The 25,398-nt window shown below is 37.4% G+C and overlaps 1 protein-coding gene and 1 pseudogene across 5 annotated transcripts in view; one reads left to right on the top strand and one right to left on the bottom strand.

The window, feature by feature from the left end:
- Positions 1 to 25,398, top strand: part of RALGPS2 (Ral GEF with PH domain and SH3 binding motif 2) — a 167,043-nt gene that overhangs the window by 32,170 nt on the left and 109,475 nt on the right. For all 5 annotated transcript variants that reach the window (XM_055419189.2, XM_055419187.2, XM_088845300.1 and 2 more), the window contains 3 exons: positions 10,751 to 10,895; positions 16,540 to 16,644; positions 18,283 to 18,333. In XM_055419189.2, coding sequence (XP_055275164.1) covers positions 10,839 to 10,895; positions 16,540 to 16,644; positions 18,283 to 18,333 — 213 coding nt within the window. In that variant the 5' untranslated portion in view covers positions 10,751 to 10,838. The remainder of the gene's footprint in view (positions 1 to 10,750; positions 10,896 to 16,539; positions 16,645 to 18,282; positions 18,334 to 25,398) is intronic.
- On the bottom strand, positions 5,980 to 6,314 carry LOC129551338 (large ribosomal subunit protein eL37-like; annotated as a pseudogene).

Here is a 25,398-nt window from a genome sequence, read left to right as displayed (position 1 = left end):
TCCGCTCCTCAGGTCAAGGCGTTGTCTAGTTTCATCACAATATATTTGCTTATTTTTCCTCTCGCAGCTAATAAGCAGTCTATGAGAAGACACTGGTTTTTTGTTTTTTTTTGTTTTTTTTACTTTTCAAAGATTGAAGTCTTTGTGGGAAAGTTTAAAATATACCGGTAAGCCAGAGTTAGGGAAAACTTGATGTATAAACCTGGAGACAGCCACATTTTAGTGTGTGTTGGTATTGTTCTCTTCTATGCTGTAATGATAATGACGGCCGAAAGGGTGGACGTTTCTTCATGTATCACTGAGTATTCTGTTGTTTTTAGTGACTGCATAGTGTTCCATTGCCTGTGGATTGTTCTGTGGTGTTCAGTCAGCCTCACATTTCATGTTTAAGAATCTCCTGAATGTCCAGGCTGTTTAATTGTCCTCCTTTTTATTTATTCCTTTTTAAAAAAATCTTTTTGGCTGTGCCACATGGCTTGTGGGATCTTAGTTCCCTGACTGGGGATTGAACCCAGGCCCTCAACTATGAGACCGCAGAGTCCTAACCACTGGACCGCCAAGGAATTCCCTGCCCTTGTCTATAGACCCTTTTCTCTTGTGTCTTAAGGGAGGCACTGCTGTACTGTTGCCCCCCCCCCCCCGAAATCTTTTCTTGGACATAGAGTTCTGATGTCTGTCTTGCTCCTGCCACACTGACTCACCATGCTGTTTTTCTCTTCCACTGTTTGAATACTAACAGGCTGAGTTCCTTTCTCTAATCATTTCTAGGCCTACAATGACACACTTTTGCCAAATACGTAAGTGTACTTCTGATTCAATTGACTTGTCTTTATGCTTTATTTGCCAATATTGTGCAGTATGGTTTTTTTTCAAATAGCATATAGTCTTATGAATTTTACGGGATGTTTACGGGCTAGTCTTCGGAGTTGAGCCTCTGACCAAAAGGTACACACACCCACCAAAACACAAAAACAGATGTTTGAGGGGCAGTGGAGCTTGGAGCTTCCTTTCTGTTAATGGAATTTCTAGTTAACCTGTATTTATATTTTGGGCCAAGTGATGTAGGAGATCTCGGAGCTCATTTTTTTTTTCTTTAATTATTTGGCTGCGCTGGATCTTAGTTGCTGTACACAGGATCTTGGGTCTTCCTTGCAGCACACACGATCTTTAGTTGTGGCATGTGAAATCTAGTTCCTTGAACAGGGAACAGACCTGGGCCCCCTGTATTGGGAGCACAGAGTTGTAGCCACTGGACCACCAGGGAAATCCCCTCTTAAGTATTAGACTCTTGGTAGATTATCTTTATGAACATTTTATGCTAGAGATTGAAGATAACCTTTAAAGGCATTACTTAATAGATTTTCTTTTCCCCCCCTTTAATATCTAATTTGAAAGCCTCTCCTCCCCTATAGATAGTTTTAGGCCATTTAGGTACATAGAAATACAACTTTTCTGTGCAGCTGTGGGCCAGTTTATAAATGATTCATCACATTATATGTACAATTTAGTAGAAATGCAACAAAATTATATCTGAGAGTCTTTAGATGGGGAGGTTTAAGCGGGCCAGTTTCCTTTCATCATTGCCTGTAATATATGCTTTAACCCTACTTTAGGCAGGCTGTTAAAGTGGCAGTGTGCTAAGTGAAATAGTTTTCTGCTATCCCTATCTTCTTCCTTCTAATTTAAGGTCTCAGCTTACTTTGTTTTGAAAGTCATCTTTCTCACACATCTTAAATATGTACCTAAAATATTTCTAAATAAAATACATGCCTGGAAAGAAACAAGGAGATGTTTAAACTTAAACAATAATTTGGTAAGTGATCTCGTAAACAGTCTTGCTGGGAAACAGTTTATTAAGTTCTTTTGACAGAAGATTTCTAAATATGTAGATTAGTTTAAACACTGTCTTTTTTTTCCCCCCAACCTGGGTGGTGTGTGAAATTGCTAAACCTGTCTTTGTGGTGGGCTTACAGTGATTGAAGCTTCTCCAGCACATCTTGTTTTTCTTACAGTTTCAGGGTGTTCTTGTCCATGTGAATTACTATGGTTTGAAAATGCTTGTTATCCTTTGATTAAGAATTAAGTATAGCTTAGAATATTTTATCACTTATTCTGTACTACTAAGGATACATGGGATAATTTCAGTGGACTTTTGAATAAATTTATAAAATAATTTATAACATTCATGTTTAATTTACACTTTGAAGTTAGTCAGCCAGCATGCAAAGTGGTGTCTCTCTTAAGAGACCTCTCATCATTAAATGCAGTGATTTAATATTGCAGACTGTTTGTAGGTTTATCTCCTTCTTGTGCTGAAAGATAACAGTTATTATTAACATGTTATACACTTAGCACTTCTAAGAAATGAATATTTTTTAAGTAAAAAAAATTTTTAATTGTTCAGTAAATTTCTTTTCCAGTATACTTGTGTCTTAAAATATGCTTTCAAAATGGTTCATTTAGAGGCATAGTTTACCATTTTTTCTAATTCATTAATTTTTATTGTAATTTTCATATGCTTCTGGAATTTTAAATAAGGGTTATTTGAGATCTGCCTCTTCCTCTCCTTTTGTTTTTTGTGGGTTTTTATTTTTTTGCAGGGGTGGGGGATGGGTTGAGTGTTTTTTGTTTTGTTTTGTTTTAAGCCCATCTCTGATAGATGGACTTTGAGCCTCTGTCTAAATATTAGCAAAGTTCCTTGCTCAATGCCTTACACCTGGCTGGCATGTGCCGAAGCTAGAGTTTGAGCCCAGGGCTTTCCAACTCCAAAATTTGTGTTCTTGCTATTATACTCACCATTTCTACATGCACTGAATTTTTCCTATTTGATTACATTTAATTCTCACAAAATCATTTTGAGGTACACTTTATGCATGCATAGTATATGTCAGTCTTGTCCAACTCTTTGCAAGCCGTGGACTGTAGCCTGCCGGGCTTCTCTGTTCATGAGATTATTCCAGCAAGAATACTAGAGCGGGTTGCTATATCCTTCTCCAGGGGCTCTTCCTGACCCAGGGATCAAACTTGTGTCTACTGCATCTCCTGCATTGGCAGGCAGATTCTTTACCACTGAGCCACCTGGGAAGCTCATTGTCTCTTATTTATACACAGAGAAATCAAAGTTCAGAGATAACATAATTTGCCCAACAGCACATACCTAGTTAAAGTTCTAGAATTAGTATTAATATCTTATGGTTTTCCCACTGAACTACTCTCACTACCCTTCAGGGTGGGTGGAGCCAGTGTTCACAAGTTAATATGAATTTTGTTAGATTTTTTTTTTTTTCTCTTAAATGTCATCTGAAATTGCCGTTTTCACAGCATTGGGGATTCTGAATTAGAAACTGGCAATGGAGGGTGAAGGTGATAGCAGTCAAGTGGATAGAGTGTGATCATGGGCTTTTTATACAACTAGGAGACTAGGCGAGGGTCCTAGAGAGCAGAGACTGGAGAAGCCTGGGTAGGAAAGGGGTCTGCACATCACTTCAGATGCTTCGCTGTTCTTGGCAGAAGGTAAGAGTGTGTTTTTCACTCCTCACCCTCCGTGAAGCTCAGTGGCATACCCCTGGCATGGTAATCCTTGAAATACTGGTTTTAGTTTCCTAAGGTCATTTCCCTGCTCAGAAAACTTGAATGGTTCCTAGCGCCTTTCCTTTCCAATCTAAATTCTTCCTTTTAACAGTTGAGACCATCTGCAGTCTGGTCCTGTCACTTCTTTGAACCTTTTCAGAATAACTCAGAAAGGTTGTCCCCACTAAGCGAGTCTGTCCACATCATACTTTGCTTTTAAATTTGCAGCCTTGTTGGTGGTGTTTTACTTCCCCTTTCTCTTCAGACCCTTCAACCTGTCTTATTTGGTAAACCTAAAGGTATTTCCTCCCTTAGAAATCATGTGTCTCTTGAAGCTGAATCACTGTGTGATAAGTTGTAGTATTCCCTGATTTCTTCTGTTTCCCCTCTAGTCATGTTATAAATCTGCTCAGAGGAAGAAAAAACTTTTAGATTCTCTCCTTTGAACCCCTCCTTCCCTCGTTTTGTCCCCCTACCTTCCCTCTCCACTCTTTTTTACTTCGTTTTTACCTCCTCTCTCCCCACCCCCAAGTTTTTGTTCTATCTGTGCATCAGTTTATCCATCTTTGCTGTCTTTTGTTTTTCTGTCCATCCAGCCTCCTTTTCTTTTTCTTCTTCTAGATGCCTGTCTACTGTGTAAGTTTAGGCAAGTTACCTTTCCACTCATCTCTAAAAATAGGGATATAATGTAATAACTTTGTAGGATTTGTTTTGATCATTGAGCGAATTTTTAGTGGAAAAGTGCTTAGAGCAGGACCTACTGGATAGCAGGCACTCTATAAATGTTAGCTTTGATTTGTTATTGTTGCAGTGTTTTGTGTATTTCAATGTATAAAGCAAAATGATAGGATTGTCTATAAAAGAAGTATTTTTTTTTTTTACATAAAAGCAGGTCATTATTTTAAAAAGTTATTAAATAAAGGTTAATTTTAAACTTATAAACACATTGACAATCTAAAATCACTAATCATCCTAATCACAGTTAACATAAATATTTATATTTTGATCTTGACAGTGAGAACTTATTTTTGGAGTTCCACATTGCCTGGATTGAAGGAATGTTACTTCCCACAAATTTTGTTTCCTTCATCTGCTTTGGGTTCCAGGAGTCTCATTGGCTTGTGTACATATTTTATGTGAATATCTCGTCTCGAAGGTCTTGGACCTTGCTGGTAGTATAAATTCAATTGCTGTGTTTATGCTGAAGCATGCCTAGGATAACAGATTTTCATTTCGTAGGCACCCTCCTCCAGCCACCATAGCAAGCCCAGGCAAAGACATACAGGTACTTATCTTTCCATACCAGAATTTTTTTATAAACCGTCTTATCACTGATTGGGTAGACTGTCGGTCTCTGGGTTTATTCTAGTTAAAATCGGTGTGGGTGGGGTCGAGAGGACAGTGTGTGTGTCTCGGTCCTCATCTACCTGTGATGAGGTTGCTTTTTCTGTTCAACTGGTGTCAGAATCCAAGCCCCCCTCTCTACATATCCCTTGTTGTCGTTTTTTAGCCATATTGCTAGAAATAGAAATATTCCTTTTTTTTAAAAAAAGACTACAGCCATGCCAGCTCACTGTTGCTGTACTTAGGCTTTTCTCTAGTTGTGGCGAGTGGGGGCTACTCTCTAGTTGTAGATGCATGGACTTCTTGTAGCGGTGGCTTCTCTTGTTATGGTGCACAGGCTTAGTTGCCCCACACCACGTGGAATCTTCCCAGACTGGGGACTGAACCCATGTCCCCTGCTTTGGCAGCAGATTCTTAACCACTGGACCATCAGGGAAGTCCTGTATTCATTTAAATGTGTATATTATTGTGTGCACCGATTATTTGATTGCCATTATGCCTGTATGTTTATTGTTAATTGGACATTTATTTAATGTTATCATGTGAACAACTGCTTTGTTCAATCATTCATTCGTGTTTCACAGGTAGATGCTTAAGTTAGGCAATTAAGGTCAGTATTATGTTTATGTTCCTGAGTGCAAAGATGAAAAATCATGGTTTTTCTGTTGTGTTTTGTTTTCAATATGGGTCCTTGACATCAAGAAACTCAAAGTTCATTATGGAGAGATACATAAATCAGTGAGAAAATACAGCAATAGAATTTTGACAGAAGACCAGTGGAAGCATAAAGGAAGGAGACTAATAACCTCTTTGTGGGAGGCATTGGGGAGCTCATATAACCCTGGATGAATGTATATCATAACCTCTTTCTTGTTATTTCTTTCTTAATAACTTGAACTTACAAGCACATACCCAAAGATAATCTTGTTTTGTGCTCTAGTAGAAATGATTTTAAGAAGCAACCACATTCTTTACTAAACTTCTCTCAAAATAGCTCAATATCAGTCATGTCAAAGACAAAATTGTCCTTTTTTGTTACTCATCAGTGTATTTTGATGGCTGTAATTATTATTATTTTTTTTAAAAGCCAGAACATTTATTGTGTGACTAATCGTTGAAATCCTTAAGATGAACTGGATGCTGCAGCAGTCGCTCGCTTGGGTTTAGGTGTTGTTCCTTCACGGAATCCATGCCTGAATCTGCGGTATACAATTTTTAGGTGCCTCATTCGACTAGTATTTCGTCTTTTAGCTTTAGCACTCCAATTATACTTTCTCTTTCGCTTGGCAGGGTAGCCACACTTGCCACAGGTCGACTTCTGAAGGTGGTAGGCCACAGCGGCGGCACAGAGTGAGCGTCTTATTCTGACGCTTTCCAAACGATGACGTTCCCTTCGTCATCTTGCTTCTGCCGCCCGAGACCAAAGAGGCCGGAAGAGAAAGCACTTCCGCTATTGATGGCTGTAATTATTGAAACAAAGTACTGGGAGATTTGGGACTAATCTCTAATTTTCGTAAATAAAAAAATAAAGAAGGCAGTGAAAGTTTAGCTGTCATACATGCTGAAAGTGCTGTGATATACAGGCCATTTAAACCTTTTGCCTTCCATGTAAAAATAAAGTGTTTGTCGCTCAGTTGTGTCAAACTCTTTGCGACCCTATGGACTGTAGCCCGCCAGGCTCCTCTGTCCATGGGATTTTCCAGGCAAGAGTACTGGAGTGGGTTGCCATGCCCTCTTCATTGTCATATAAAATGTGTCTTTAATATTTATTTAAAAATAAATTTTAAAGGAAAGCAAGTGCTATGACAACTTATAAATATTGAGTTTCTATTATGGTGTTTTAATTTCACCATATTGCTTTTTTTTAATGAAATTTATATGATCATAATAAGATTTAGGTTCTGTGGTTGAAATTGCCATTTCTGTTTTCATATTTTTTCCTTATAATTGTCTATTTGAATTTTTTAATGTGATTATGTACAAAGGCATTAAGGTCACTTTTGGTTTTCACTGTTGTAGATAGTGCTTGATTGAATAGCTTTTAATCTATGTAGTTTTTTCTTCTTCTCCACAATTTTAGTGAGATTAATTTTTGTTACTGAGAGTTTAAGCTGGCATGTATAAGCATATCAATTCTGTATTATCTGAATGTTTCCAAAGAAAACATTAATTCGTTGCACTAATGAATTGCATTTCACTATTTTCCTTATAGTTGCTTAACTCCTCTAAAGTATATTTTGTAAAATTGCTAAGTGTTTTTAACATAATATTCCTAATAATGATAGCATAAATTATTTTAGAAAAGAATACGTAACTGGTATGATAGGAGATTAATTAGTGAGAAGTCACTTTAGCTTTATCCTATTGGTATTTTTGTTTTTAATAAAACAATTTTCTCTCCTAAAACAATAAAAATATTGGGCTTCTTGGTGGAGATACTGTTGAGACGGTTAGGGGTTAGGAGACTGAATGATTTTGTCTCTTATTTAATAATCTGGTTTGGGCTTCCCTGGTGGGCTGCAACCCATGGGGTTGCGAAGAGTCGCACACAACTGAGCGACTTCACTTTCACTTTCATGCATTGGAGAAGGAAATGGCAACCCACTCCAGTGTTCTTGCCTGGAGAATCCCAGGGACAGGGAGCCTGGTGGGCTGCCGTCTATAGGGTCGCACAGAGTCAGACACGACTGAAGCGACTTAGCAGCAGCAGCAGCAGCAGTGGCTCAGCTAGTAAAGAAACCACCTGCAATGTGGGAGACCGGGGTTCGGTCTCTGGGTGGGAAGATCCCCTGGAGAAAGGAACAGCTACCCACTCCAGTATTGTGGCCTGGAGAATTCCATGGACTGTATAATCCCTGGGGTCGCAGAGTCGGACATGACTGAATGACTTTCACTTTCTTTTTTTTCTTTCTTTCTTGAGACTTCAAGCATGGAGCTAAATCTGCACATTTCAGGTTTTGTATTGAGGATTATATTGCTTGGAAAGAAGCAATATTGATGTTTGGGGATTATATTGAAGCACTATGCCTGTCTGGGGATTTAAACCCTTCTAAAGGACAGATTAACTGTTTTTAGAAGTTTCAAAAGAGAACAGTAGGAAATAATTTAACTAAGAAAAGCGCTTCTGTGATGTTGGTGTTTACTGTGAATGATTATGCTGTTTATACATAGTACTAGGAAAAGTAAATAATATTAAAGCATGTATTTGTCTTATCCAATTTGAACATTTTTGTGTGCAAAGCACAGAAATGTATTGAGACACATGTTGTAAAAATTAACCCATGCCTGTTTCTTAGGACTTGCAGTGCTTTTATGGTATTGTATGAGGCTTTGTTGTACTTGAACGCTGTTAAATACTATTGACATGTAGTACATTTGTAAGTGATTATTAGAATAAGACTTTCATTAAGGTATGCTTTGCTGCCTTTCATTTCACATAATGGATTTTAATATGACATTTTCATTAGGATATTTGAATGACTTTTTAATTGAATGCAGGCAGAGAGAGTGATTCTTCACTGTTAATAGTTCACAAATGTATTAGTGTTTATTCCTGGTATATTACCTGCTTTAAAGTAAATATTTACTATGCTGCTGCTGCTGCTAAGTTGCTTCGGGCATGTCCGACTGTGCGACCCCATAGACGGCAGCCTACCAGGCTCCTCTGTCCACAGGATTCTCTAGGCAAGAGTACTGGAGTGGGTTGCCATTTCCTTCTCCGAATATTAACCATAAAATTTATTTATTTGATATGTAAATTAGACTAAGGATACACTTCTTTAAACGATTTGATGGATTTTTCTTAACACTAGGGGGCACCCTTGTACTATGAATTCATATCTAAATTAATCAGGTGCAGAATGTGGAATGAAATTAAACTGAAAACATTTCATTGCAAACTGAATGTTGCCTTCAGAAAGAATTCGGATTATCAAGTTCATTTTGCATAGTAGCATAAATGTAAGTGTTCTTAGTAAGATTCTTAAGAATAAACAAAGTTTATAAAATGAAATACTGTAGATTGGAAAACATTAAAGTATTTCTGTGCTCTATTCCTTTTCACATTGGTTTTCCAAATGATTATTTTAAAAATCATTGTTCCTGATATATTTCTAATTTAAAAAATTCTAGCACAGTGTTTTGCTCATAGCAGGTACTTAGGATATATCTGAAGAAATGAAGATAAATTTAGGATGTGACTGAAGCCTGCTACCATTAGTAAAAATTTTTAAGCATTTGAAAACCAGCAACATGTTTCTGTACATCTGGGAAACATATTTTAGGCATTCTCATTCATTATTTCTGCAGTCAGGGTATTGCTGATGCCCACCAACAAGTGTTTTGTCAGAGATATATTCCTAAGATTTTTTTTTTTAATTAGAAGATTCTCTTGAATTTAAGCTTCATGTGGATTCAGTAGCTGGTAGACAGAATGTGCATTATTATAATAGCACTCTTAACATGTGTCAGCACTGTTTTAGGTGCTTTGCATGTATTAATTTCTCATGACCACTCTGTGAAGTAGGTACTTCTTTCTGTTTTATAGGTAAGGAGATTGGGCACAGAAAAGGTAAACAGTTCACTGGGTTTAAACTTAGGCAGTTTTGTCCTGTAGTTTGTGCTTCTAAATCACTGCCATACGTTGCTTTTCCAGAGAAAGGAGACTTAGCATTTCAAGTGAATTAGTATTTCGAGCTCCGGTTGTTAAATGGGTATAATTTTATAATGTACAGCGTAAGGAATGTGGTAGTAATATTGTTAATAACTCTGTATGGTGACAGATGATTACTAGTCTTATTGCGATGGTCATTGTAATGTGTAAAAATATCGAATCCCTATGTTGTAAAGCTGAGACCAATAATGTAAGTCAATTATACTTCAGTAAAAATAGATACAGTTTTAAATACCTAATTGATAGACACTTATCATTTCTCTTCTGGAAAATATCATAGAAATTTAAAGTTTGAAAGAGGCCTTACTCTGTTTAGAGGAAGAAATTGCCTCCGAGATAGGTAGTTACCATCATACCCATCTAAGAGGCAGTTTCTTTGTGGAAAGGGATTAGAATCACAAGTAAATGTTTTGAGTTACAGTAAAGTAGAAAAAATATGGTAACGTGGAAAAAATATTTGACAAGAATTTCGGATGGCTTGAGTTTTATTCTTGACAACTCATTTACCAGTCTGTGTCCTCAGAGACAGTGTTTGTGTTTTGACTATAATGAAGTCTTCCTTAATTAGCCTTACGATCATTTTGAAGATCAGTGAGATAATGGATTGAGGCTATTCAATAAACTTTAAATCCCTATACAATCCCTATACAAATAAATATACATATCATATATTGTTATTTTTATAACATGTGATATCTTTATAAATAATAATTTGTTTTTAATTATTTGTGACATCTTTGTCAACGATCAACTTATAAATTTTGTAACTATAGACTATCAGCAATGCTAAACTTATTCAGTATGGTTGATTTAGGGATGTCATTTAGATCTCTAAGACATTATTTTCTTAGGCCATGTGTTACTTTGCAAGATTTTTTTTTACACTTTTTCTTAAAGCAAACACTTAAAAATTTTTTCTAACAATAAATGAAAAGTTATATCTTTGTTTTGCTGATAAAGAACAGTAGCATGTATTGAACCATACGTGTTGAAAGTAGCATAATTGGATCGTCCTCAGACTGGTTTACTGATTGAACTGAAATGAAAAACAGAATTTGGTAAACTGGAAGTATTTTATTTGGGGTCATGGTGAGAAGTATGGTTTTGTTTTCTTAAACTTCCAATAAGATGCACAGGTAAGGTTTTCTGTTTATTTTTTTACAGGAATAATAATGTATTTGTGGCCTTGGACGTGAAGCGGTCGGTCTTCTGTTGCTGTTAAATAGCGTCAGGGACTGATGTTGTGGGAAGCATGGACCTAATGAACGGGCAGGCAAGCAATGTTAATATTGCTGCTACTGCTTCTGAGGTAAGACATTTAAGAAGTTTAGTTGTAAAATTTCTTACCTGGCGCTCTGATTTTTTAAGCGTTATGGTTGGTTACAGATTTTAAATCATAGCTTAAGAAAAGGGTTACAGACTTTCCCGTTTTTTAAAAAACTATTTTAATTGTACCATCCATGTATTCATTATGCATTTTAGGAGTTAATCCCTACCTACTTAATATAATTGACAGATAACGATTGCTTAAAACCCATTTTTAGTTTCAGTTTTGAAGGATGCATAGGATTTCTTTTTAAGGTATTTTCACATCCTATGAACCTTGAGGGCAATAGAACAAGTGGGGCAAAGAATGACCATGTTGACACTGTCAGATCCCTCGATTCCAAGCCTGTTGAAGGAGACTGAAGACCCATTAGGCTGGAATGTTGAAAGTGCTCTTCTGGTGATGTAGCTCGGACTGTTAGAGATGGAGATGAAGACTGAACTAGATGCTCATCTCTGGTTAATGGATTATGATTTTATTTTTGCTGCCCCTTCCCCTTTCTTTTTGCTTTGTCTATCGATCTAGGGCACTTACTTGTCTGCTTTCCTTAATACTTTCAGCATCTAGCTTCAATATTTCCCCTTTATTTTATCCTTACCATAGAGGATTAGAAAAAATGTTTGACGCTTTTACACCTTGACTTCAGAGTTCCTTGGTAATTTCAACTTCATTTTGCCCAAGCCAGTTTACATAGGCCTTGCTGTCATTAGAATATTCTCAGTCAATAGTTTAAATTATTTTTCCTATGTAGATTATTTCCATGTTTTTAACTCTAGCTCTGGCTTCTGTTATAAATTTTGTTGAGCATTTGTGATGGACCTGACATTTTACTTATAATATGAACAAAATCATATTATAAGTATATTATAAGAGAATCATTACTTGTTTCTCTTCAGCTATACTACTTGTAAAGAAAATAGCTCACCCCTCTTCTCTGACTTCCATCAGTAACATCACTATTTCCTTAGCATCTAAGTTCAGATCTATAGATTTTGCATTAACCTGCTTCTCCTTTGCCTAGCATAACCATTTTCACATCACAGCAGGGAGAGTCCACTAACAGAACATAAGTTGGAATCCTCTGTAATGTAATCGAGTACTTGGGTCCTGCCTACACTCTAGTGGAGAGGATTACACAGGCCAGTGACCAAGAGATAGAGAATGCCTGGCAGCCGGCTTAGAGCCTGACCACACCTCATCTCTGAGAGCCAGTTCTGTTCTCCTTATTTCTACTAGTAGCATCTTAGTTTGGTCATTTATTATATCTTGTCTAGAAGATTGTACTGGCCTTTTATTTTGATATTGCACTTCTGTTCTCTGCTGTTTTTGGTCCATTTGACTATAACTCAATTTAATATTCTTAAAATGCAGTTATATTTTATTGTATTCCCGAACTGTCCGTGGTTCCTCATTACCTACTAACTATATACCCATGACATTCAGCCCTGTATTTAGGACTTTTCTCAAAATGGGCTTAAATTTTCTTTCTGATGGATTTAACTACCACTGATTCTCTACTTGAAATGTATATTCTAATGAAATACTACATCTTGCTGATGTTTGTATAAACCCTCAGCTTTTTCTGTTTTAAATGCTATACTTTTATGAAAGTTTTCTCTGGATTCCCTAAACAGGAGCTTTCTTCTTTCTGAAGCTATTACTTTAAAAATATTTTTTTAATCATTTTTTCCACAAATTTGTATATAGCCTTTATTCCTCCTTGAGGCATGGGTTAAATATGTTTGTAAATATGTCTATATTGCATGTATATTTACTTGGTATATTTATAATCATATTTCTTAACTTTGTTATATGAATGTGGGTATATGATGTTATATTTATGACTTTGTGTCCTGAAATATATGAGATAATATTATAGGAAACAGTACAGAATTGTTTGTTAAATAAAACAGATCATTTCACTTGTATAAAAAATTATGTTGGCTTTTCTAAAAGTAGATGAATTCCATGAGATCTCAGAGTAGTATACATCAGTGTATGAGAAGTAAGGGTAGAAAGTCTGCCTTTTAAATTATCTTCCTGCTGTGTCAAGAAAATAAAATTAAAAATACATATTTTTCTACCTTCTCTTAAAATAAAGGTGTATTAACATATCAAAATGCAAGCTTCTCAGAAATACGGTACTCTTACCCTTCTATCTTTACCTTTTAGACCTAACCTATGCTTAAGTGTCTGGTATCAGTAGAGGGGTGGTGAACTTTTTTCATACGTTTAGAAGTGTCAGTAGTTTTTTAGTCTTTCAGTGGATAAAGAATGACTACGGTGAACTTAGTGTACGTTATGTCTCAGGACTGCTTAGCTTCTTATCAATACCAGCCTATTTATTGCCAGTGGGGAAGCAGGTAGAAGCACATCAGTCATAATTTTTTAAGCCCCTGCTAATGGTTTGTAAGAAGGAAAGGAGGAAAATGATTATTCATTTTGATAAGCATTAAGATTGCCATTATGATCTGCTCACTTCTTTTGAATGAGTTAGAAACTTGGAGAAAATTGCCAAGTTATATTTAAAATGAATGTCTTTACCTGACAGAATATATTTATTATTTGGTAGTTACTGGATTAGTATATACCTTTTAACTGATGTCTATTTGAATTATTGACATGAATAAATTTCTGTGTTAGTCTTGGAATATAAAATAACATTGTTGACATATTGTAAGCTAGTCATAGTAACAGAGATCAAACACATGGAATAAGATAAATATATGAAATCCATTTATGAGACTTTGGGTTTCTGCTCAGACACATAAAGAGCTTAGAATTCATGACTCCTGTCCTCACAGCTTGAAAAAAGCTGAACAGTCTGAAAACCTGCACTGTTGGAGAACTGATGTCACAGAGCAAATTGACAAGTGATGCCCCGAGAACTGGAGAGAGAAGCAAATACAGAGAATCACTGTTTACCAAGAGCAAAAATCACTGGAGTCAGGAAAGGGCAGGAAAACTTACTGCAGTTGACAAGCTGCTGGAGGCTCTGTGTGGACTAGCTTGAGAGTTAAGATCTCCTGGGGGTTTAGTTTTAGGCCTCCCACCCCACTTTTGTGAATTTTGTCTCCAGGAGCCCCACCAAGTTTTCACAGTGAAGATCATTGAAAAATCCCTCATGCTTCCAGTTGGAGGAGCAGAAGTAACCATTTTGAAGTATACTAGGGGGAAGTAATAATCCTGAAATATGCCCAGCATGTTCTTTTCTCCACCTGTCCTCAGGGGAGACTTTACCAGATCCTAACCTACCTGGGGAAAGAGAAATACCGAATTCCGAGCCCTCCAGCCTTCCTGTCTTACTTTCTAAGGGAAGTCTGTGGTGCTGAGAATCACCTAAGGTCACAGCCCAAGGGCACAGGCTTACCAAAGTAACAGACTTTTGGGCGGTGGAACATATCTCCTCTTCCTACTTCCCACACCTTACCACCACATCAGCAGGGTTCCAGTGTGATAATAAAGGATCACAGCCTACAGAACTGCAAGGCTCATACTCTTATCTAAGGAATTTCTTGAGAAACCCAGAGACAAAAGCAAGGACACTACAGGAAAGTGAAGACACCTCTAGCCACAACAAATAGTAAACAACGTAACTCCTATCTCGATAAACATAAACTCTTACACTAAAGGCCTGTTTACCTCAGTTTCTGTTACCCACTAAGTCACATCTGACTTTCAACAAATTTTAAGACATGCTGAAAGGTAACCAGAAAAACTTACATTGAAGAGGCAAAAAAGCAAACAATGCAGTAAGAGACTCCAGATATGGCAAGAGATTTTGGAATTAACAGGCTGGGAATTAAAATAATTATGATTAGTAATGTTAAGAGCTCTAATGGAAGAAAATGGACAACATGGAAGAATAGATGGGTAATATGAAAAGTGAAAGTGAAGTTGCTCAGTCGTGTCCGACTCTTTGCGACCCTGTGGACTGTAGCCTACCAGGCTCCTCCGTTCATGACATTCTCCAGGCAAGAATACTGGAGTGGGTTGCCATTTCCTTCTCCAGGGGATCTTCCCGACCCAGGGATCAAACTGGGGTTTCCCGTATTGGAGGCAGACGCTTTAACATCTGAGCCAGCAGGGAAGATGGGTATATATATAAGCAAGAATATTGAAACTCTAAGAATCAGAAGGAAATGCTGGAAATCAAAAACGTACCAGAAATGAAGATGACTTTGATTGACTCACCAGTAGACTGATGACCAGCAGACACCTAAGGAAAGAATCAGTGAACCTGAAGACATGTCAGTAGAATCTTCCCAAGCTGAAATGCAATGAAAAAAATAGAATGAGGAAAACGGAACTCAATATTCAAGAATGGTGGGGCCAGTGACAAAAGGTGTAGTGTACACATAATGGAACATCAGAGGAGGAGAAAGAGGAAGGAGCAAAAGAAATATTTTAAGTAATAATGGTGCAGAATTTTCTAAAATTAATGACAGATCCCTTCCTTTGTAATGATTTTGATATTTAGTTGCTACTGAAAGGGTGCAAAGAGTCTGACAGGACTGAGCAATTGAACTGAGCGGAAAGGAAAGGGAAAAGTAAAAATGAAACATAATGACAAGTGCTCAAAACTGATGTATAATAGCTGTTAGCTTGACATACATATTATACCTCTGTAATTGAAACTTTGGTTAATTTTTTGTGCCACTGACTGTAGCCTGATATTGTACCACCATTTAACAGAACATAATCTGAATGTTCTTCCAGTGCTTTTTCTTTGATTTCAGTCAATGGTTTGCAAAATGCATCTTTATTTTGTAGTACAGATAAAGTGGAAATTTAACAGAAATAAGGTTTTCAGAACCAAAAGCCACCTTTTGTTCTACATATGGCAACAGCAAATTCAAAATTAAGCAGTAACCTTAAAGCGGAGAATACTTAAATTTGTACTGTAATAGGAAGGGCAGTATCAATTGTACTATCACAGACAGACAGTCACTTGACAGATAAGACTGGCTTATTTAGTTAATGGAATTTTAAATGTTTTCCTGTGATTTATGTTAGGAAAATAATTTATCTTTTTCTTCATAAACATTAGTTTTAAAAATTATAGATGAGTGTATCCTGCCCCCCACCTTTTTAAAATCTCATTTGGAAATCATTGAACTTGTTAAAATCTTTCATTTCTATTGGAAATGATAGGAGGTCAGGGTGAGGAAACTGACAGACAGGAAAATGACTTACTCACAAACCTGAAAACCTAAAGTTGAGGTTAAATTTAGGAAAAGACCCCGATGCTGGGAAAGAGTGAAGGCAGGAGGAGAAGGGAATGACAGAGGATGAGGTGGTTGGATGGCATCACCGACCCAATGGACATGAGTTTGAGTAAGCTGTGGGAGTTGGTGATGGACAGGGAAGCCTGGCGTGCCAGAGTCCATGGGGTCACAAAGAGTAGGACACGACTGAGAGACTGAACTGACTGAGGTTAAATTTTACATTGCCTGACCCTTTTTCTAGTGCTTTTCCAACTAAGCAGTCTGTTCCGACTAACTTTTCTACAGAATTTGTTAACGCAGTATTCCTAGCTTCCTCAGTTTTAAAACCAGTCTAGTTTCCATGCTATTGACTGCAAGACAGTTTTTCAGTGGCTTTATTTTTTCTTTTAATTTAACAGAAAAGTAGCAGTTCTGAATCATTAAGTGACAAAGGTTCTGAATTGAAGAAAAGTTTTGATGCTGTGGTATTTGATGTCCTTAAGGTTACACCAGAAGAATATGCGGTAAGTCTTCCACCTCTTTTCTCCAGTTTTTGCATGTAATTTACATATTGGTACTATTCAATTAGAATTTGTAGGCCCAACAGAGATGTTTAAAAAAAACGATAAACTGGATGTGGGAATCAATGGGGAGAGTAGCACAACAATGGAGCAAACAGAGGAATGAAATGGGGAAGGTGAAAAAAAAAAATCCACTGCTACTTTCAGAGAAGCTTTGTAGATTGCACTATCAACTTGGTAAGTAATAGTAAGTATTTACCTTTATGATAATTGCTTTCATCTCTATCTACACCTCCTCAAGCTAAATGTACTTTACTCACATAGGTAGGAAAGAAGTACTTTTACTTTTTCGTAAATTAAAAAATTAAAGTTGAAGGCATTATTGCATTGTCATGAAGGATACCTAGAAAAACTTAATTCTTAACAGACAAGTGTTCATTTATTTATGTTATCTTTTTTCTTTAGCTTGTTAGCAGAATATACTGATTTCCTGATATTGAACTACTCTTACATTCCAGGAATAAGCTTTAGTATATTGCTATATTTTCTTTTATATCTGTAGCCACAAGAGAAATAGGTCCATAATCATGTGAAGACCTTCAATCTGAGTTGCCACTAGTGTGGAGTCAGTTACTTTTTATAAATTGGGAAAAAATACCCTTGTATTATCATCACATTTTATATTACTGTTTGAGTAGATATGATTTATTAGTCACAGCAACACCACTGCTTTATAAACCAGTAGATCCTATTTTTATTTTTTATTTTGATTTAGAGTATGTATTTGGACTTCCTTGGTGGCTCAGGTAGTAAAGAATCTGCCTGCAATACAGGAGACTCACGTTCAGTCCCTGGGTCGGGAAGATCCTCTGGAGAAGGAAATGGCAACCCACTCCAGTATTCTTGCCTGGGAAATCCCATGAATAGAGGAGCCTATTGGGCTGCAGTCCTTAGGGTCGAAAAGAGTCAGACAGGACTGAACAGCTAACACACACAATGTATGACTGTGTTCAAACTTTTTAAATTATTTCTGTTTATTTTGTAACTTTACCTCACTTGTCTCATAGGAAAATATAAAAGGGCATGAGATAAATAGAAATAATTTTTATTTTATGGTGTAAGGACTAAATTTTCATTTTTTTAAGCCCTTATAAAATTGACAGCAAAAGAGACACAGATGTATAGAACAGTCTTTTCGACTCTGTGGGAGAGGGCGAGGGTGGGATGATTTGGAAGAATGGCATTGAAACATGTATATTATCATATGTGAAACCAATCGCCAGTCCAGGTTCGATGCACGATACAGGATGCTCGGGGCTGGTGTACTGGGATGAACCAGAGGGATGGGATGGGAGGGAGGTGGAAATGGGATTCAAGATGGGGAACACATGTACACCCAGGGCAGATTCATGTCAATATATGGCAAAACCAGTACAATAATGTAAAGTAATTAGCCTCCAATTAAAATAAATAAATTTAAATAAAATAAATAAAAACAAAAAAATAAAATTGGGACTTTTTTCTAGTAAAGATTTGAGTACTCTCTATTTTAGTACAGACTAGTAATTTTAATTTCAAATATATGTCATATTATGGCATTCCAAAGAAGAAATTATAAAAATTTTTTACTTTTCATTTCAGGGTCAGATAACACTAATGGATGTTCCAGTATTTAAAGCCATTCAACCAGATGTGAGTAGTTTTAGGAACTTCCCTTTAAAATATGCAAAATGGTGAATTATGTCTCAAATTGAGAAGTTTTAGAAGTGAAAATTACACTTTATATTAATTTTTGAATGTTTAAAGCTTTTGGCTTTATTCAGCTTTGGAAACTCGTGGTTTTCATAGCTGTACACTGTTGGGTCATAGATGAGACCGAGTCGTTTTGGATGGTTTGGCTTCATCACTTTACTGAAGGGGGCACAGCCTTAGGAAGGTTGGCTGCCTTGCCTGCGGCTTTGACTCTTTTAATGGGATAATGGGAGCAAGCTACTGGGTTTCACAACTCATTCAGTAATCTTTTCCCTTGTACCTTAATTTTATGACTTTATAATATGACTGTGCGTTGACACTTTGGCGAGAAGAGAGAGAAGGATGGCATTTTTTGTATTATTAAGAAGAAGGAGACTATCATACATCTACCCACTGTAAGCTGTTTGTTACACTGTGTGTGTATGTATATTCCTATCGTTATCACAGCCTGAATATGGTAGTGTCTATTTTACTGATGAGAAAACAGAATGACAGTTGTCCCTGATTACAGCTTAGTATTAGAACTGTTTTCAGACTAAAAAATCGATGCTTTTTCCACTCTTATCAGGTAAGAATATACATATATGGCTTTGTATCCCCAAACTAAGTCATTGATAATACTGATATATTCAGTACCTTAAGACAGATACATTTTTAGTTCTTTCAGAACAAAATATAGTGTATTTGTTATAGTATTTTCAAGTCAACTATAACATAGTTGTTAGAGAAAACATTTGTATCTTCAGTGGCATAGACAGTCCTGTGTTTTTCAAGTTACTTAATGTCTGACTATCTCAAGTTTGTCACTTAAATGAAAGCATGGGCCTAAGTGACCTCCGAGTCTTTGTTATATCCACAATTTTTTTTCCCTTTATTCCTATACCATGGAGGGCACTCTGAAACCATTAGTTTAGCAACAGAGGAAGCAGAACAATCTAGTCTATAAAGAAGACACAAACAGAAAAACGGCTTTTGTATTTAAATGATAGTAACTGAAGTATTCATTTCCTCACATCCTTGAACAAAACAAAGCAAACTAAATTCTTCATAAAAAGTACAACGTTTTGCCCTAAAGTTCACTCATCTTCACTTTTTGTGCATGCTTAGGCACTTTAGTCATGTGTAACTATTTGTAACCCTATGGACAGTTGCCCGCCAGGCTCCTCTGTCTATGGGATTCTCTAGGCAAGGATACTGGAGTGGGTTGCCATGCCCTCCTCCAGGGAATCTTCCCAACCTAGGGATCAAACACGCATCTTTTATGTCTCCCTCATTAGCAGGTAGGTTCTTTACCACCAGTGCTACCTCTTCTCTTTAGACATATTTTTTTTCCTTTTGAATAAACTGCAATTACTGTATTTCTAGAAGTTTCATACGAGATTAGTGCCATCCAGTAGAAATATGTGAACCATTTATATAACTTTACATTTTCTACAAAGTAAAAAGAAACAAGTAAAATTAATTTTAATAATTATATTTAACTGCAGCATCCAAAATATTATCACTTCAACCTGTAATCAGTATAAAAATTATTGAGATTTTTACTCTTTTCTGTGCTAAGACTTTGAGATTCAGTGTATTTGTACAATAACAGCACATCTTGCCACATTGCAGTTGCTCCATAGCCATTTGTGGCAAGGGATTGAACACTGAAGATCTATCAGTGACTGCTTATGGACATACACTTAAAGTCAATGGGAATTTTTTGTGAACTTCCTAGAAGTGAACCTTAAAAATTCCCTTGACCCCCTCTTCCTGATCTAATTTAACACTGATCCTGTTGATTTTTTTTTTTAACCTAAATCTCTTCTTTATCCATTCTCTCTCTACTCTGAACACCCTAATCAAAAACACCATGGTAACTCATCTGAATTGTTTCATTGCCCTCTTATCTGATCTGCCCACATCCATCCTGACCCTTCTAAACTTTCTCTACCCAGTAGGCCAAGGTCATCTTTCAACATGTAAATCTGCTTTCATGATTCTTCTGCTTAGAATGCTTCAGTGGCTTCCTGTCGCTCTGAAGATAAAGACAAACTGTCCCAATATTGTCTACAAATCTCTTCTCTAAGTTTTGCCTCTTCCTACCTACTGCAGCCTTATCTTCCACCTTTTCCACTTCTTTCTGGTCTACCTACAGTAGTTGCTTAGAAAATCCCATGGATGGAGGAGCGTGGGAGGCTGCAGTCCATGGGGTCGCTAAGGGTCGGACACGACTGAGCGACTTCACTTTCACTTTTCACTTTCACACATTGGAGAAGGAAATGGCAACCCACTCCAGTGTTCTTGCCTGGAGAATCCCAGGGACGAGGGAGCCTGGTGGGCTTCCGTCTATGGGGTCACACAGAGTCGGACACGACTGAAGTGACTTAGCACAGTAGCCTTTTAGCCCCTCTCACCACTGAGCCTGTGTGTATCCTAGTTAATTCTTTTTCATCCTTCACTTCTCAAGTCAAGTTTGACTTTCTCAGGTGAGCTTTTTTCTCTTCATACAGGCTCTCCCAGCACTTCTTACTACTTCACTGGACTTGTCAATTGCAGTTTTACATTTATGGATTGTGGTTAATATTTACTGAGTGTCTGTTCTATGTCAGATGCTGGTTTACAGCAGTGAAGAGACCAAAATTCCTGCCCTTGTGCGTCTTACATTTGAGTAAAGTGAGCTAGTAGTGTGTCATGGAAAGTATCAGCCAGCCAGAAAAGGACAGGATGTGAGGGCAGTGAGAGCTACGATTTTGCATAGTGTGATCAGAAAGGCTTCACTGCAAAGGTGCCATCTGAGAAAGACCTGAACGAGATAAGAGAGCAAGCCATGCAACTGTTTGGGGGGAAGAGTGCTCCAGGCAGGCAGAACAGTGCCAATATATCGTGCCATAAGTTTCTTTCTTAGTTCTTTGGGGAACAAAATATAATGCATTTGGTGTAGTATATGCAAGTCTACAGTGGCCCTGAATATTTTTCCTTATACCTTTATTTTGTGACTTTATAACATGACTGTGTTGTATCTTAGAGACAAGAAAAAATCAAGGAAGGCATTTTCAAAAAAGAATTAGACTAACATTTATTATGCATCTACCCACTGTAAACTATTTATTATGCTCACATAAGTGAAAAGATTACTGGAGTGAGGTGTGAATCCCAGGGCAAAGGCCAGTGAACTCAGTGAGTGAGTGTGGGAGTCTAGTAGAAGGTGAGAGGGCCAAGTGGCATGGGACCTGGAGAACCATGACTCTGGAAAAGATTGGAAGCTATGGATGGGTTTTGAGCAAACAAGTGACATTTTCTGATTTGGGTTTTAAGTAGCTCTTCCTGACAACTGACCAGGGTATGTGGGGGAGGAAGCATGGGAGTGGGGAGGGGCAGGTACCAAGGACTGAATTGAGGAGACCAGGTGAGCGACGAAGGTGACTTGGGTCAGCGTGTGAAGGGAGGAGGCGGTGAGAAGTTGTCAGGCACTGTATGCTAAAGAGGAGTCAAGGATGATGGGAAGATTTTTGGCCTGACACCTGAAACATTTACTCCGTAGCCTTTGAGATGGAAAATAGGTTAGTATTGTGTTCATAGCTTCTGGGACTGCCAATTGCCATTTATAGAGAACCGAATATGCAGTGTAGTCTGTGGAGAAAGGCCAGAGGAGCAGATTGTGAAGGAAGAGCTTGAGTTTGGCTTTGGACATGTTTAGTTTTACATGTGTGTTGGACAGCCAAGGAGAATGTTGAGTTAGGTGATATATACTGTATTTATATATATTCCACCCCACCCCCCTCCACCCCACCCCACCCCCAGTTCAGGCTAGAAATGTAAGTTTGGGAGTTGTCAGTGTAAAGATATTTAAAGCGTGGGTGAGATTACCAAGAGTGAATACCAAGAGAAAAGAAGGGACTTATTGAGTGTTGAGGAGCTAGCAAAAGAAACTGAGATGCAGCACCTGGTGATTTAGGAGGAAAACTAGGTGAGTGTGAAATTCAGTGAACCAAGTGAAGGCCATATTTTTAAGAAGGAAGGAGTGATCGGGTGTAAAGTGATGTTAATCCTGGGCTTATATGTTCATTGCTTGCTACTTCCACTAGGTTTTAAGCTACATGAGGACACTTAGGACAGATACTTTTACTATTTTATCTGGCATGTAGTAAGAACTCAATATTTAGAATGAGAAAATGAACAGTGTTTAGTAAGTGTTTGTCCAATGAGAGAATGTTTTTGTTTGTTTTTTCCAAAATTGAAGTAGTAACTCTTGGAAGAAGCAATGTAGCACCAAAATATTCTTGTCATGTATCCATCTCATATAATCTTCAAGATTACATTAACTCATATTCTTGTCATGTACCCATCTCATATAATCTTCAAGATTACATTAACTCTGGCAGCATCAACAGGACTTTGTCACCTGGCAGAAAAATGTCTTCTGATTTATCCTGGGATATTTAAGGCATCTAATAAGATGTAAAGTGTAACAAGATGAAACTCTGTGTACCTACCTAGCCCAGTACTGTTGAAGCCACTCTGCGTCCTGTCTTCCCTCCTCCCACCAGAGGAACCACTATCCAGTATTGATCTGTATCATTCCTGTGCATTTAGTTATCAATTTTCTATAAGTGTATGTTCTCCCTTAGCAATATATGCTTTCGCAGGTTTCAGATTTTTTTATGTACAGTATCCTATGATTTTCTTTTTTGTCTACTTATGTCCAACATTGTTGACCAGTATCCTTGTTTATACTCTAGTGCGTTAATTACTGAGTTGTAGAACATTAACATCCTTAAGTTAACAGTTCAGTTCAGTCGCTCAGTTGTGTCCGACTCTTTGCGACCCCATGAATCACAGCACGCCAGGCCTCCCTGTCCATCACCAACTCCCGGAGTTCACTCAAACTCATGTCCATTGAGTCGGTGATGCCATCCAGCCATCTCATTCTCTGTCGTCCCCTTCTTCTCCTGCCCCCAATCCCTCCCAGCATCAGACTCTTTTCCAGTGAGTCACCTCGTCGCATGAGGTGGCCAAAGTATTGCAGTTTCAGCTTTAGCATCAGTCCTTCCAATGAACACCCAGGATTGATCTCCTTTAGAATGGACTGGTTGGATCTCCTTGCAGTCCAAGGGACTCTCAAGAGTCTTCTCCAGCACCACAGTTCAAAATTGTTTTCCATATTGTTTGTACAGATACTATTTGTTTATTATGTAAAACTCTTGCTATTGATAACTTTAGCAAAAGATTTTTTAAGTCATGATGTTGTCCAGCCTAATGTATTAGTCTCATTTATTAGCATAAAATGAAGTCTCTCTTTATCATGTAGTCAGAATATTAACTTGACTACCAAATGAATTATTTTTGTTAAATCCAAATTTAACCTCAGATATGAAAAAACAGTGGTTATCACTGAACCAAATAAACTTATCTTCATGTTTCTGTCCATTATGCCAGTGTTCAGGTCTCTCTAATTTTATATAAAGCTTTAAAAACTATATATATAATATATAAAATGAAACTATTTAAAAGATCGTTAGTTACACTAAAACTGTTTTAGTCAAAATTCAGTATTCTGTGTATATATCCACATGTAACTTTATTTCAGGTGATGATTTATTCACATTTTCTGAAATAAAATGTTCTAAATTTGAGCTTGGAAAAATGTAGATTCTGAATCTAGCTATGTGGTTTAGTGATTTGATTTGCAGATTGGTCGTTGAACCACACAGGTCTCAGTTTTCTGCAAATGAGGCAATTTCTGAGTTACTTGAAGCTTATATATTTCCCATTAATTCTGTTCCCTAAGTAGATCATTGCCATTCTTACCAGCTTGTGGAATTCTATATTCCCAAGTCTTTCATATCATGCAGAATTTATTTAAACTTTTGTCCCTAAACTTGTTCTTGACTTGTAGAAAGAAAGTCCAGTTGTTTTCTCAGAATAAAGCTGTTTATCCACCTGTCTATTGCACTGCCTACCTCAGAATTGCTTAGGGGAAAAAAAAAGAAAAACTCCAAGCCTTTTGTTTCCCTCTGGAAACTATTGGCCTTATGTTTAAGATGTCAAAAATTATTTTTTATTATATAGAAACTATCCTTCAGTTCAGTTCAGTCGCTCAGTCGTGTCCGACTCTCCGTGACCCCATGAATCACAGCACGCCAGGCCTCCCTGTCCATTACCAACTCCCGGAGTTCACTCAAACTCATGTCCACAGAGTCGGTGATGCCATCCAGCCATCTCATTCTCTGTCATCCCCTTCTCCTCCCACCCCCAAAACTATCCTTAGTCATCAGTAAAACACTGGCTGAAGAAATCTGGTCTTTAAGTAAGCAGATCTGAGTCAGACTTAATGCTCAGTTTGGTTTTTCTCCAACCTTGTGTCACACTTGAAATGGCTTGAAAGTGAAGGAAGACAAAAGAACAGATTTTTTGTTTGTTTTATAATAGAGAATAATGGGAGAAAAACATGTTTACCAATGAAAAGAATTTAATGGTAAAGGAAAGTTCAGTAATTTTACAAACTACTTAACAGAATTACACAGAAAAAATGTTCGCTCTGGTTTTAAAGTTGTCTGAGTGATTTACACCATCTATCTATCCATTTTTTGTACCAGTCAGAAACCTGCGAGTCATTTTTTTCTCGTCTCCCTCTGTCCTCTTTCCTCTGTTCTTTAGTATCTCCAGTTGATTTTACTTCCTAAATAACTTTTCTCCCCTTCTGCTTCCCTGTGCTTCCCTGTCAACGCTAAAGGAAATTTTTTAAAAGAGCACAGTATTTTTACAGGGCTGCAGCTCATTGGCTCAGAGAGTATGAACCTTCCCTAGTGCCTGTACACGTTTGTTGGACCTGAGACAGGTTTCATCTCAATCTGTTACCTGTATTTACTGGTGGATCCTCCTTTATGTGGACACTGCCCTGACATCCCTGTAGGTAGTGCTACAGAAATCCCATGCCCTGATGTTCCTATAGCTGCTGCTGCTGCTGCTAAGTCGCTTCAGTCGTGTCCGACTCTGCGACCCCATAGACGGCAGCCCACC

The sequence above is a fragment of the Moschus berezovskii genome, chromosome 17 (assembly GCF_049115385.1).
Source record: "Moschus berezovskii isolate FMDL1 chromosome 17, NW_MosBer_1.0, whole genome shotgun sequence".
Classification (NCBI taxonomy): domain Eukaryota; kingdom Metazoa; phylum Chordata; class Mammalia; order Artiodactyla; family Moschidae; genus Moschus; species Moschus berezovskii.
This window is presented reverse-complemented; position numbering and strand designations above follow the sequence as displayed.